This window comes from Mus pahari, unplaced genomic scaffold (genome assembly GCF_900095145.1).
Source record: "Mus pahari unplaced genomic scaffold, PAHARI_EIJ_v1.1 scaffold_11290_1, whole genome shotgun sequence".
NCBI classification, from domain to species: domain Eukaryota; kingdom Metazoa; phylum Chordata; class Mammalia; order Rodentia; family Muridae; genus Mus; species Mus pahari.
This window is the reverse complement of record NW_018393261.1, coordinates 7,674-21,090: the sequence shown is the minus strand read 5'-3', so window position 1 is coordinate 21,090 and position 13,417 is coordinate 7,674. Positions and strand designations below refer to the sequence as shown.

The following is a 13,417-nucleotide window of genomic DNA, read 5'->3' as shown; positions in this document are numbered from 1 at the left end:
AGGTTGCGGCTACTGAGGCCGCTGACAGCAAAGGTCCGGGGCAGCTGATCTCCTGCACATTGTCTACAGGTCTCTCCTTTCTATTGTTTTTATTGGAACTTCTTATTCTTGTGCTAACTTCCTATTGGAATTTCTGCTGTAGTTGAGGGACAGCTGTTTGCTGAGTTCTGTCCCACTATCTTCCCGGTCAGTCCCATGGAGGAGGGAGGAAGACTAAGGTTCTGAACTAAAGTCAAAATAAACACTTACGAATGAGCTTCTCTTCCTCTGGCTTTTCTGAAAACACAAAAGAACATCTGTCAGGACAAACTGTTTGCTGCCTTTCACTAAAGCCATTGCCAGGACAGCCTCAAGGTAGCATTGTGAAAACATGGAGATTCTGCGAGCACACCTGCCCTTTACAACTTTGGACCATACCCCTTCTCAAAATCTCTCTGTTTCTGGCTGTGCTTTGGCCCTGTCTCTTTGTTCCTTCTGGGCAGTGTTTATGTCCCATACATCTGTCTGTTTGAAGATTATAGGAGCTGCTGATATTTTAGGGTGGGGGCCTTTACCAGATATCCTCCGGGCAGATGATAAGAGGGCACTGCAAGCCACCTCCCTGGGCTCAAAGAAGGTTTTCATGCTGCCATTGCAAATGTGTGGAATGTCTGTAAGGGAGAAGTGACAAGAGGAGGCATCAGGGGGTCATTACCAGCAGCTCCTCAAATGCCCCATCTAATTTTTTACCCAACCTTCAATGTTGGAAGATGTTAGCTCTGCCCTACAATAGCATACCACCGCCTCCCCCCCCCCCCATCACCAATCCAGTGCTGGCATGAGGATCTGTCTCCTCCTTGGGCTTCCTGAGGTCAGAGGCTATGCTCATTTAGATTTTGGGTCACTCCCCATAGCTTCCCCAGTGCCATAGACACCTGAAATTCAGGTCTCCTCCTTCATCTAGAACATCTTTGTTCTGTTGCCAGCAATGGGCAATATAAGATGCTGTTCCCCAGCCCCAACCCCTCACACTGCAAGAGAGGACCAGGATGCCACTGCACAGATGCAGCCACCCCTTATCTTGAGGCGAGAACATGTTAGTCTTTGCTTACACCACTCATCTTTCCCATTGACCATCAGATGTTTCACTCGATAGGCCAGGACACAGTCCTTGGGGATGGTTACAACCTTGTTGTCTTTCACGGATCCCTAGGATTACACAATGAGAGTCTGTGAGTTCTCTGAGATCCATTAGGAGGAGGGGCAGGATTCAAGTACATGACTAGGTCTGACAGTGTTTGAGGACACAAGCAGTAGGAAAGCCTTCAGTAGGATCTCCAGTTGTCTTTCTCTGTGCTCTGAACTTATGGCCTTTGAAACCTCGCCATTCATATCTATCTATCTATCTATCTATCTATCTATCTATCTATCTATCTATCTATCTATCTATCTATCTATCTACTATATATACATATATATATGTACATATATATGAATATATGCATTCATTTATTTATTTTATGTATATGAGTATACTATCGCAGTCTTTATACCCACCAGAAAATGGGATTGGATCCCATTACAGATGGTTGTGAGCCACCATGTGGTTGCTGAGAATTGAACTCAGAACCTCTGGGAGAGGGGTCAGTGCTCTTAATCACTAAGCCATCTCTCTGTCTCCCTTCCCATTCATTTCTAGTGATCACCCTGTACCAAGCTATGCTTGCATCTGGACTGGACAGCAGAGGAAGTGGACAGACCGGCTCTAGCACCTGCCTGTGGATCATCCTGTCCCTCAACCCAGGTCCCTCCTTCCTCTACACCAGCTCCCCCATTCTTATCTCATTTGGCAGTCTTCTCATGGCTCCCAATCCCATTCCATTCCTCTTGAACATACTCACTAGATGTATGTATAGATAATAAGACATGCACTTATTTCTACTGGGCTTTACCTGTGTGACACATCTATACGTAGGACATTCTGAAAGTAGGAAACTGCCCTCATCCTGGGATCTTACCAGGTAGCCCAGACTGACCTTGAACCCGTGACCTTTCTGCCTCTGCCTTCAGAGTGCTGGGATTACTAGTGTGCACCACCATACCAGACAGGAGAGCTGGGGAGGAGTGGGGACAAATCCTGTATCACTGAACTTGCTCTGTGTTGTCTGTGGCCTATGGAGACCTGGCCTGTTGGGTACCACTGAGCAAAGGACAGTGTGTGTGGTCTGTCTCTCTCTGTCTCTTTCTCTTTCTATCTGTGTTTGTGTATAGCAAACCTTTAGTATCAGTGTGGCCATGCGGCGGAGAGAGAAGTGGCCTTTTGCCTTGGCAGTTTTCTCCAGAGTGACTTGCTGCTTGGCTTTCACCACCTCCACCACCATATACAGGTTCTTCCCGTATTCCCGCATCTCCTTCAGGAATGGGTGGTCTCCTGACAGTTTCCTAAGGCAGGAGATACAGGAAGACACCACCCTCAGCGTTCCATCACCAGGGCCACCTCTGTGCTTTGTATTATTTTATTTTTGAGGCAGGATTCCTGCTGTACAGCCATGGCTGTCATATGTAGACCAGGCTGGCCTTGAACTCACAGAGATCCACTTGCCTTTGTCTCTCAAGCACTGGGACTAAAAGCATGTGCCACTATGCCCCTCAGTGTCTGCTTTTGTAATCTGTCAATCCTAGACAGTATGGAGCCAGGGAAGGAATGATGGCTCAGATCGGCCACAGTGTGAACTCAGTCTTGTTATTCCTGGCAGGGCAGCAGCTTTGAGTCTGAGTTGCCTCATCTATAAAGCAGAGATAATGCCAACTATTTCCCAGGAAGTTGAGATAAACTGTGCCAACAGTAGGAGGCTCATCACCTGGCATGTCCACTTCCTCCTCCACTTTGCTTCCGTATGAAAACACATCTCTGTCCTCACAGAATCTGCTTTTGTTCTGAGTACTCCCTCAAATCACTGCCCTATTCATCTCCATCATCTACTGCAAATGTCTCAAAGGGTGAACCATACTGACTGTGTGTTCATCACCCCATCGGAATCTCACTCTGCTGAAATCACAGTGACCCCCATACACGTGGACCACCCTGGATCTTCTGTCAGTCTGTTCCTTCCTGCCTCATCTTGGCTTCCAATTGCATGAACGACTCTCAGTTTTTTAGAAATTGCCAAATAGATTTCCAAAATAGTTATACAAGTTTATACTCCCACCTTGCTCTAAATCCTTGTCAGCATGTGCTGTCTCTTGAGGTTTTGATCTCAGCCATTCTGATAGGTACAAGATGGAACTTCGGAGATGTCTTAATTGACTTCACTGATGTCTAAAGACTTAAATATTTCCTTAAGTGCTTCTCTGCCCTTCTAGATTCCCTTGCTGACAATTCTCAGTTTAGCTCTGTAACCCTCTTTTAAATTATGTTGTTTTGGGTATTAATTCTTACCTCCTTGGTTTCTTTGTAAATTTAGTGTATTTGCCCTCTGTCAGATATAGGGTTGGTGAAAATGCTTTCCTGATCTGTACACTGCCTTTTTGTCCTATTGACAGCATTCTTTTCCTTTCAGAAACTTTTCACTTTCATGAAGTTCCATTTACCAAATATTGATCCTAGCAGCCCATCAGCCCTGTCCTCTCTCACCTCTCCTTCCATTTCTCCAGATCCTTGGGAGCCACCCTGCATGTCTGCAGCTCCAGTGTGCTCCTTTGTGACAGTTCTGCAGTCCCCTTTATTTTCATCGTCTTTGGCACTTCCACATATCCCTCTAGTTGGGCATCCCACTCATTCTTAAAGCCAAAGTTGCCACTGTCTGTTGGATCTGGGGGAGGGAAAAGAGAGAAGCAGCTGAGCTGGGAGGCATCCCCACTTGTCAGCACCTCTAGAGAGAACTTTGGGCTTGGCAAAGTTCTATACACCTAACCATATCAGGGGGAAGAGCTTGAGGATCTTCCTTGTGGTCAGGATGATGACCCTAGCCCCACAGCATCCTTCAGAGCCCAGCTATGAGTGAGAGGCTGACCTGAGGGGGAGCTGCCCGGCTCCAGCAAATCCAGGAGAGTGTAGTCGGTGCGGACATAGTGGGCTCCCCAGAATGGTGTGCTCTTCCTCTCCCGCAGCACCAGGCAGAAAGGAAGGAAGCGATTGAAGTCGATGAGGCTGTCTAGGGGTATCAGATCCCCTCCAGGGTTCAGCTCTCTAGCTACGGCCTGGGTGACCTCCTCAAACATAGACATTGTCTCTGTGGAGAAAGAGATGGACAATGTCCAGGCAGACACTTGGGTCATCAAGCCCTGGTTAGGACTTTGTAAAGAGGTTGTCACCAGGCTTCACTGCTAGAGCTGGGGGAGAAAATTAGATATTTTCTGGATATTGGATCTGGAAGGAGTCCTTCTTTTGTGATGGACAATCACAATCTCTGGACTTCACGTGGCTGACTCAATATGACAGCCCTCCCCTGTATCAAGAGCTCTTTTCTCATTCCATGTTCATTTCTTCACAGCCACAGAGCCCAGCTGGATTATGTCATCAGCAGGGGAAGTGAAGTGTCCTCCCACACTAAGGGACAGTTGAAACTAGGACCTGGGGACATTAGGGAAAGGAAACAACCATACTGGGCCCAGGAACCTGGGCAGTCAGAGCAGAGTAGCTTTGCCCAGTTGCCCTTTCCTTGGCAAGGCTACACTTGTTTGTACACTCCACTCCCTCCCACCCACCTCCTAGCAATGTGGCTATGAGTGGGATAGTTTCCCAGTTCCTCTCTCTCACTTACTTCTTTTTCTTTGTTAGTTCTGTTTATGATATATCCCCTTTCCAATAAAACTAATTTGTATTTGTCCTTTAAGACTCAACTCAAGGGTTGGAGAGATGGTTCAGTGGTTAAGAGCACTGGCTGCTCTTCTGGGGGTCCTGAGTTCTAATCCCAGCAACCACATGGTGACTTGCAACCATCTGTACTGGGATCTGAAGCCCTCTTCAGCTGTGTGTTAAGATAGGTACAGTGTATTTCCATATAATAAATAAATAAATCTTTGTGGTCTAAGTAAGCAGGGCTGGAGTAAGAAGAAGAAGGAGGAGGAAGAGGAGGAAGAAGAGGTGGAGGAAGAGGAGGGGGAAAAAGACTCAACACAAGTCACCAGCTCACCCCCTTTCTTCTTGGGAAATTTTGGTGACTCTGCTTGTATTCCCAAGGCTCCTTGTCTATCGACTTCTGAAATACCTGCTAATTCATCTTGTTACCATCTGTTAACCTGACTGCTTTGCCTACTCAACTGTGACTTTCCAGAGTGCAGAAAATGGGCCTTAGTCACCTCTACAGCATCAGCACCAGGCCCCATGTCTGGTAGAAAGAAGCATAGAGTCAGTGAGCATGGTCCTGGGAGGCACGCTGGGAGGAGAGGGACCAAGAGGACGTGGGGCCTGCAAGGACCGCAAGTTTGACATCTTAGGGCTCTGTCTTTGAAGTCGAGGTACCTCACCTGGGCATCCAGGAGACACACCCAGATTTTCCTAGTGGGTGGAAGAGGTCAGACACATCAGCTAGCCTCCATGGGCCTCACCTTTCTGTAGTACTTGACAAAGTCAGGGAAACAGGAGGAGCACACACAGATGTGTGGGGTCATCCTTTCATCTACAATATACTTTCCTGCCGTTGTTCATGGAAGTGTTTGGATGGTCTATGTCCCTCCAGGGACAAAGTGAGTGTACCTAGATGCCACATTCACTCCAGTAGTGACCCATGTGACAGGCTCAAAAGGCTGGACGCAGTCCCGAGGCGAAAAGTTCACGGAAACTTAGTCTCCTGGAAGCGTGACATCCCATAGCACGTATGCTCCAATTTTGTCCTTGTATTAGTCAGAGTATGAATCTGTCTGCTTTCTTTCAGTATTGTTTTATTATAGGAGTCTCCAAGCAATGACTTGCCAAATATCTAAGCAAAATTGAACTTTGCTTCCTGGCCTTCACCCATGCCCTAGGTAGTCCTTGAGCTGACCCTGGGCTTGTAATTCAGTAAGAATGTTGCCTATTCAGTGACATTCAAAATTGCCTCTACTATTGTAAGAGAGATAGTGAAAGAAATCAGGCATTACTATCTACTACATAGAGTTAGAAATCTCAGGGCAAGCTTAGCAAAGTAAGTTTAGAATTCTTACTATAATTATATATGGCAGACTACATTACTTATTAGTAGAAAGTCCCCCCCAACCACTTAGAATAATAGCCGAGCTACTCCCATATGCAAGAACTTACAATTATCCAGGAGAAGGAAGATTGTGGTCTAAGAAGGAACTAGAATAAATACTTAGAACTATAGATAGCTGTTATACCCATACACAGGAATTTACAATGGACTAGGGGGAAGGTGGAGTATAAGGTAGACTAGAATTGGAACTATGGCGAGGGTGTGAAGCCCCTGGCTTCTAAGATTAAGCTGAACTTAGGTGGGGCTGCTTTTGTTCCTAGTTTTTAACATTGATTTTGATCCCTATTGGTTCCTGTTAGCTTTTTTTGTTTGGTCTTTCTTTCTTTCTTTCTTTCTTTCTTTCTTTCTTTCTTTCTTTCTTTCTTTCTTTTTTTCGAGACAAGGTTTCTCTGTAGCCCTGGCTGTCCTGGAACTCACTCTGTAGCCCAGGCTGACCTCAAACTCAGAAATCCACCTGCCTCTGCCTCCCAAGTGCTGGGATTAAAGGTGTGTGCCACCACCACACCCGGCACCTGTTAGCTTTTTGTATGCATTCCTCTGTTTTGTGTAAAAGTCACTTATAAGACTGGTGCTCACTTTGAGACAAAGTACATCCAGATACAGCACTCCCTTGTGTCTGTCTGTGTCTGTTTGTCACCCCCTTCTCGCCAACTCCTTGCCCACCTACCCAGAACCTTAATTTCTTCCATGGATTGAGGGGGACCGACCGAGGCTGGTCCGTGGCACCTACAAGTACCTGCCCTTCATCAGAGAGGCACTCAAAGGGCTGCCTCTCCTCTCTCTGGGGCCTTCTATGAATTCTACCTCCAGTGAAATCCAGGGGGACTTTATGGCCATGATAAAGGATAAGAAATCCCATGCCCATTTGTCCCCAACCTCCCCCTGGTTCCCCAGAGTGTCCCCCTGCCTTCTCAGCTGTCATTGATCTTACCAGGGAGAGGTGAGGCTGGGTTCTGTCTGGCAGCACGTCTGTGGTGAGGAACCAGAGCTCGTTCTGTCTATAGGGTGAGGGAATGACTGAGTGTCTCTTACCAGGATTGGCTGCTCTATGCCTCCGTGGAAGTGGGGATGTAGGCTCCCACAGACTCTGCCTGCCTCAATGACCCCACCCCTTTTTATTCCATGAGATCAGCATCAACCTGTTTGAAGTGCCCTGCCTCAGGCTCTGTACCTTGACCTGCTAAGAAATAAGGGGTTGGGTAGGGATTTGCCAGGTAAGTGTCTGTGTAACTGGGGATGAGACAGAAAGAAATGGTGACTGAGAGTTTGCTTGTGGACTTTGGAGAGCAAGGGAGTCTACAGGGACAGGGGTGAGGGATTCACCTGGAAGAGAATGGGGTGGACAAGAGATACAAAGAATGGATAGCACGTCACGAAGTCTTATCAAGCTGACAAGTATTTATTGTTCCCACACAGGTTACATACTCATAGAAAAAAAGATATAAGGTAAGTGGGGTGGAATGGGGTCACTTTGTCTCTGGAGATTGCTCCTGTTCCCAAGATCAGGATATTGGCTGGATAAAAGCTCAGCAGGAGTAACAGAACAGAATGGGTTGCTAGGCACATGTTCTCAAGATCTATAGTTATTTGTTCTCAACTGGGCTAGTTCTTTCCCACAGAGGCCAAGCCTTTGTGCCAGTAAATACTTATGGCTGACAAGGCAGTTAATGTTCAAACAAGGTTGCTCCCAATAAAGGAGGGAGAGGGAATTGGCGCTCTCTCTCCTCTCTCTCTCTCTCTCTCTCTCTCTCTCTCTCTCTCTCTCTCTCTGTGCGTGTGTGTGTGTGTGTGTGTGTGTGTGTGTGTGTGTATGTGTGTACTCAGGCATGCGTGTGAATGGTATGAATATGAACAGGAGTGATACAGGGTGGATCAGTGCTCTGGTGTCATTATGGCCCATCCGGAAACACCTGCCATTCATCTGAGGCCTTGTGGAAATGAGAAGTGATAAGAAATCCTATGTGTTCAGGGACTACAGGCAGCAGAACAGCTGAGAATCTGCCCTTCATCTTTGTATTATGCATCAGCCTGCTGATTCTTACCTCTCTCTATGTGTATATATGCATTGGCTACACATGCATAGCTGGGTACCAGTGTACACAGAAGTCTGAGGAGGCAGGAAAGAGTGAGCTCACATGGCCTCCTGTAGCCTCCAGCGGCCATGGGTTACAGGGTTTCTGAAAGGAAAGACGGGGTTTGGATGGGAAAGGCGGCGAGAGAAATAACGAGACCAGGACAAGTTTCTGATCAAGGCCCAATGTTTACTTAAGAGTCTGTGCTAGTAGTGTGTGTGTGTGTGTGTGTGTGTGTTTGTGTGTGTAACATCCCCCACCATGCCAGGATCTTGTTGCTTTGTCAGGATCATGTTAGGAAAAGAGGGTCAGCCTCTCAGCAGATATTGGCATCTTGGAGAAAACCACAGATGTGGCAGGAGAATGGACTTTACCTAGGTCGGAAGACTCTACCCTAGGTGGTCTAGCAACTGTGGAAAAACAGGTCTGAGCCAGTCTGATCAATTCTGGGGGGATGGCACAATTCCTCTCTTATTATTTATTAAAAATTAGCTGGACTTGGGCATGAAATTTACTTATGTTCCACAGTCCTGCATGGGAATTGTGGCTAGAGGCCCTGCCTGTCTTAGGACTGAATCTAATTGGATGCTTTTGACCCATCTCAGAGAACACATGCAGCTTGTTTGTATTTATTTGCACAAACACAGCCTTTTAGTGTTTATTATGAGCAATCATGGCTTCTTGGCACATGCCTCTGTCTTAGGTTGAAATAAGCCATCGACCAGTGGCCCTTCTTTGGCTGCTGGCCCTCACTGCACACCTTTCCCCCAATCAGGCCAAAGCTTCAATATGCAATCAATGTGTTTCTTCATAGCAATGAATCACTGCCATATCTGAGCTTTGCTGAAGGTGAGCCTTTATAGAGGTAATCAACCTGCTTAAAATACAAAGTCCAAAGTTGAAAGGAGCAGGATTAAGGGTGTCTGTGGGGAGGTTACAGGCACTCTATTCAGTTGCAAATTAGCAATGATCAGACCCAAGTCTGTCCTCCCTGACTGGGGGAGATGGCTTCATGAATCAACAAAAAACTATTACTTCTCATGTAAATAGTGTAGGCTATGCTCCAAGTTAACTCTGCTTGCTGATAATGATTTTTAGCTATCTTCATTATAGGAATCTCCAATATTGGATTTATTTCTAGACCAGTCCATGATTGAGTCAGAATAACTGGTCAGCTTAAAGGAAAGAGGAGAGTCTTTATATCTCCTCCTTTTATTTAATTTTTCTAAGTCAGTTTCCACACTCTCTATGTTTTCTTTTCCACAAAGTCTAAAAGCTTGATGCAAGGCAGCTTAGCTTGTATAATCAAAAACATAGGCAAACAAAGGTGGGTCAAGAACATATGCTCAACACATCTTTCCTGTCAACATTGTCAGGGCACTCAGCAAGCTCACAGGTCACATGAATCATTCTGGCAGCTAGCATGTTCCTGTAGCATTCTGTGGGAAAAAAAACACAAGCATGCCCTCTTCCCCACATTAAATACCTGACCAGGACCATGCCATATGCCGATAAGTAGATTCTTCCATCTCACCTAGGCATGAGCATGTCTCCTTATAGGATGCTATATGGCACTCAGCAAGGAGTTGTTTGGCATTCTAATTTTAAATGTTCAAAATAAAAAGTGTGATTTAAATAATGTGCACAGGGATATAATTCCCCCCTTTTAGTTTTTAAAAGAAGATATTGTTTTAAAGTTCCACAATCCCTTGTCCTTGAGAATTATAAAAAAATCCCAGGAACATTGGTAACTGATTTATTTTGTTTTGTTGACAAAAACCTCTCAAATGCTTGATTGTAATAGCCAGTTGCAAAACGTGTTTTTATATGATTTGGAACACCAAGTATAAAAAAATTAACCTAGGCAATGACTAATTTCACTATTAGTTGCTTCTCTTGTTAGAGCAGAAAGCCTGAAAAGGTATCAATAGTCACATGTGCATATTTTATTTTTCTAAAATCAGAAATATGAGTATCCATTTGCAATAAATGATTAAGTCCTCGAGAATTAACACCATTATATGAAACAGGTAGAAACTGAGTACACAGAGAACAACTTTTTACAATTTCACATGCACATTCTCTAAAAATACCAGATTCTTTACATCTTTTGATGATGTAAAGAATGAGATTATATGGCCAATTGTTCCTGTGTAAGGCCTATAATCTGCCTGGGATACAAATCTGCTGTGGTGTCACCTTAAGAGGTCTTGTCCAGGCAGTCCAGGATGAGTTCTGAAATGTCCAAAGACAGTCCTTTAAAGGAACCGTATTTTCTTTTGACTTGAGTGGTATATGAATGAACAATTGCAAATTTGAGAGTTAGAAGTATCTAAAAAAGAACAATTTAAGGCAGTTGTACGCCCTGACACACACACACACACACACACACATATATATATATATATATATATATATATATATATATATATATACACATACACATTGGCAATCAGTATACAAATTAAAGCTTGATTTTTTAACTTTTCAAAACACTGGCTACAGCACACAATTCAGTTATCTGTGCTGAAGCAGGAGGAAACTCAAAAGACTAAACATGTGATCCAATCACATGTACTTCTCTCCCATAGAAGGGCTGTTTATAAATACAGTAGATGTATTCTTTATGGGATGCATGCATGCATAAATTTACAGAGAATAGAAAAGCATGAATCGAAGCAATTTTTAACAACTTGCCTTTTGGATATTGATTATCAACTTTACCTAAGAAGATTGTTATGCAATAGGCCAAATATCAATGTTCTGCAATAACCAATTTAATTGCCGTTCAAAACAAGGAACCGGCTTTTCGCTGCCTGACACCTTGGAGGTCGCATGTGTGAAGTCTGTCCCCTGCAGGTGACATGTGCTACTTTGCCTCTTACCAGCTGGCTACCCTTGGGGGTAATTCCTCTCCTAGCTCCAAAGACATCAAGAAAATACTAGACAGAGTGGGCATCGAGGCAGATGATGACCTGCCTCATCAGTCATCAGTGAGCTGAATGGAAGGAACATTGAGGATGTCTTCGCTGAGGGTGTTGGCAAGCTAGCTAGTGTGTGTGCTGGTGGGGCTGTGGCTGTGTCTGCTGCTCCTGGCTCTGAGGCTCCTGCTGCTGGTTCTGCCCCTGCTGCAGCAGAGGAGAAGAAAGATGAGAAGAAGGAGGAGTCGGATGACAGCATGGGATTTGGCTTGTTTGATTAAATTCCTGCTCCACTGCAAATAAAGCCTTTTTATGTATCTTGGGGAAAAAAAACAAAAACAAGGATCAGAAGTCTCCTCAGGTTTCTAAGACTTTTTTTTAAAATATCTTCCTGATTTATGTTACAATTCTTTATTAACACCACAACAGATTTATAACAGGATGTTAAAACTTTACTTGGAGATGAAGAAAGATGATTCCACATTAATGTTCTCTTTTGCCAAGGATTTGCTGTGGCAACAATGAGTAACAATAATTAGAATAAGCACCTAGTGTGCTTATTTGATTACCATTGATTACAAATGATAACAATTGATTACAGAAGCTTCCTCTACTTCTGCAAAGCTTTTTGTTTTTCACCAGTTAATTTGCATCCCCCTTGAAAACATCTAACAAAGGTGTAAGTCCTCCAGTGGTGAGCTTAAGGTGAATTCTTAGCCAATAAACATCTCCTGGAAGCTTTTAAAAACAATTTGAAGTAAACAAATCACCTTTTCTTTCTTAAATTTTCTGTACCACTATTTTTCTAGGATATAACTGAGGCCATAAAGATTGAAAAAGATGTTGTCTCTGAATCTTTTCTGGAGCAACAACCACACCCTGAAACTTTAACTTTCGTTGTGTAAGTGCAAAAATTTGTAGTCAATTTCGCTTCAGAGACATTAGCTAATAAAATACTTTCTATATAAGAAACAATGTACACTGAAAGATTCAAAGCCCTAGCTTCTTGTATTGAAGCAAAGACTTTTTTTCTTTCTTTCTTTCTTTCTTTCTTTCTTTCTTTCTTTCTTTCTTTCTTTCTTTCTTTCTTTCTTTTTTTTTTTTTACATAATATAAGGCTATTAGCCATTCCTAGATGCAAAATTTCCAATGATCACAACCTCACTAGAAGAAAACCTTTTACAATTTTCAGGATGCAAAGGGAAAAACCAACCTTCCAAATCTATAATAATTCTCTACGGAGTAGTGAGGCCAGATTGTAATGCCTCTATAAGTTCTACAGCCTCATTGACCTTTCATAAATCTTAAGATTAAACTTTATTTTGAACAACACCTGGATAGATCTGTAACAATGTTTAGGCTTAAAAATAATTCCCTGGAGGCAAAGAGAGGTTAGGTCCCCAAACTTTCCTAGGTAAGGTTTGCAAAACAAAAGAAATGGCACACAAGCCTTGGTGAGGCTGTTCTGAGCTTTGCATTAACTCAAATGTAAATGTATTTTAATCTGAGCATACTGCCTGAGTCCTGGCCTAAAGATTATCCCTCCTGAAGTGAGGACAGATTCCAGGGGAAAAATTCTACTGTCTATGCCTCTAATTTTTGGGCAGTCTTTTTTTTTTTTTTTTTTTTTTTTTTTTTTTTTTTTTTGGTTTTAAAATTTTTTTTTTTTTTTTTTTTTGGTTTTAAAACTTTATCTGCATTTATTATATGCTGAATTTATTCCCAGACCATGAGTTTTTGTTTCTTCACTTTCTTCTAGGATATCTTTTTCTTCTGTGCAACCTCCTCAAAGTGGCAGGGGGAGCTCATGGATGGGTTAATCTGGCCATGAGCTCTGTAGGTTTTTCAATGCATCTTAGGGGCCTTGTTCACCTGGATGTGTTCAATGACCAGAGAGTCTATATCTAAACCCTTAAGGTCAGCATTACTCTCTGCATTTTTAAGCATGTGCAGCAAAAATTCAGCACTCTTTTTTGGCCACTGTCCCTGTGTCCAGCCCCACTTGGCCTGGGCGCACCTACCGACTCCACCATTATACTGTCGGAATGGTACACATTGCTTCTTTAAAGTGACATCCTTCAGATACTTGGCGGCTTTGTGGATATGCATACCCTTGATGGCCTGGTTGGTTTCCTGGGTGTTCTAAAAGTGAACTCTATGAGGTTTGAACTTCTTGATTTGCATGATTTTGTGGGGTTTTCTGGGTCAAGAGAGTAGTGAACCATCTTGGCAGGTGACCTCTGGCGGCTTC

The 13,417-nt window shown here is 43.8% G+C and overlaps 1 protein-coding gene and 2 pseudogenes across 3 annotated transcripts in view; 1 reads left to right on the top strand and 2 right to left on the bottom strand.

Annotated features, from left to right (window-relative positions):
* LOC110315440 (gasdermin-A-like) overlaps window positions 1-4,206 on the bottom strand; it is an 8,312-nt gene extending 4,106 nt beyond the window's left edge. For 2 of the 3 annotated variants that reach the window (XM_021189496.1, XM_021189497.1), the window contains exons 1-6: window positions 3,993-4,206; window positions 3,614-3,791; window positions 2,256-2,421; window positions 1,092-1,188; window positions 598-650; window positions 250-271 (exon numbers count right to left, since the gene is read on the bottom strand). In XM_021189496.1, coding sequence (XP_021045155.1) covers window positions 250-271; window positions 598-650; window positions 1,092-1,188; window positions 2,256-2,421; window positions 3,614-3,791; window positions 3,993-4,206 — 730 coding nt within the window. Of the gene's footprint in view, window positions 1-243; window positions 277-554; window positions 651-1,091; window positions 1,189-2,255; window positions 2,422-3,613; window positions 3,792-3,992 lie in introns of all 3 variants that reach the window. The other variant, XM_021189495.1, reaches the window with a different exon arrangement.
* A 6,903-nt stretch (window positions 4,207-11,109) lies between these two features.
* Window positions 11,110-11,447, top strand: LOC110315441 (annotated as a pseudogene).
* Window positions 11,448-12,882: 1,435 nt separating this feature from the next.
* On the bottom strand, window positions 12,883-13,417 carry LOC110315439 (annotated as a pseudogene).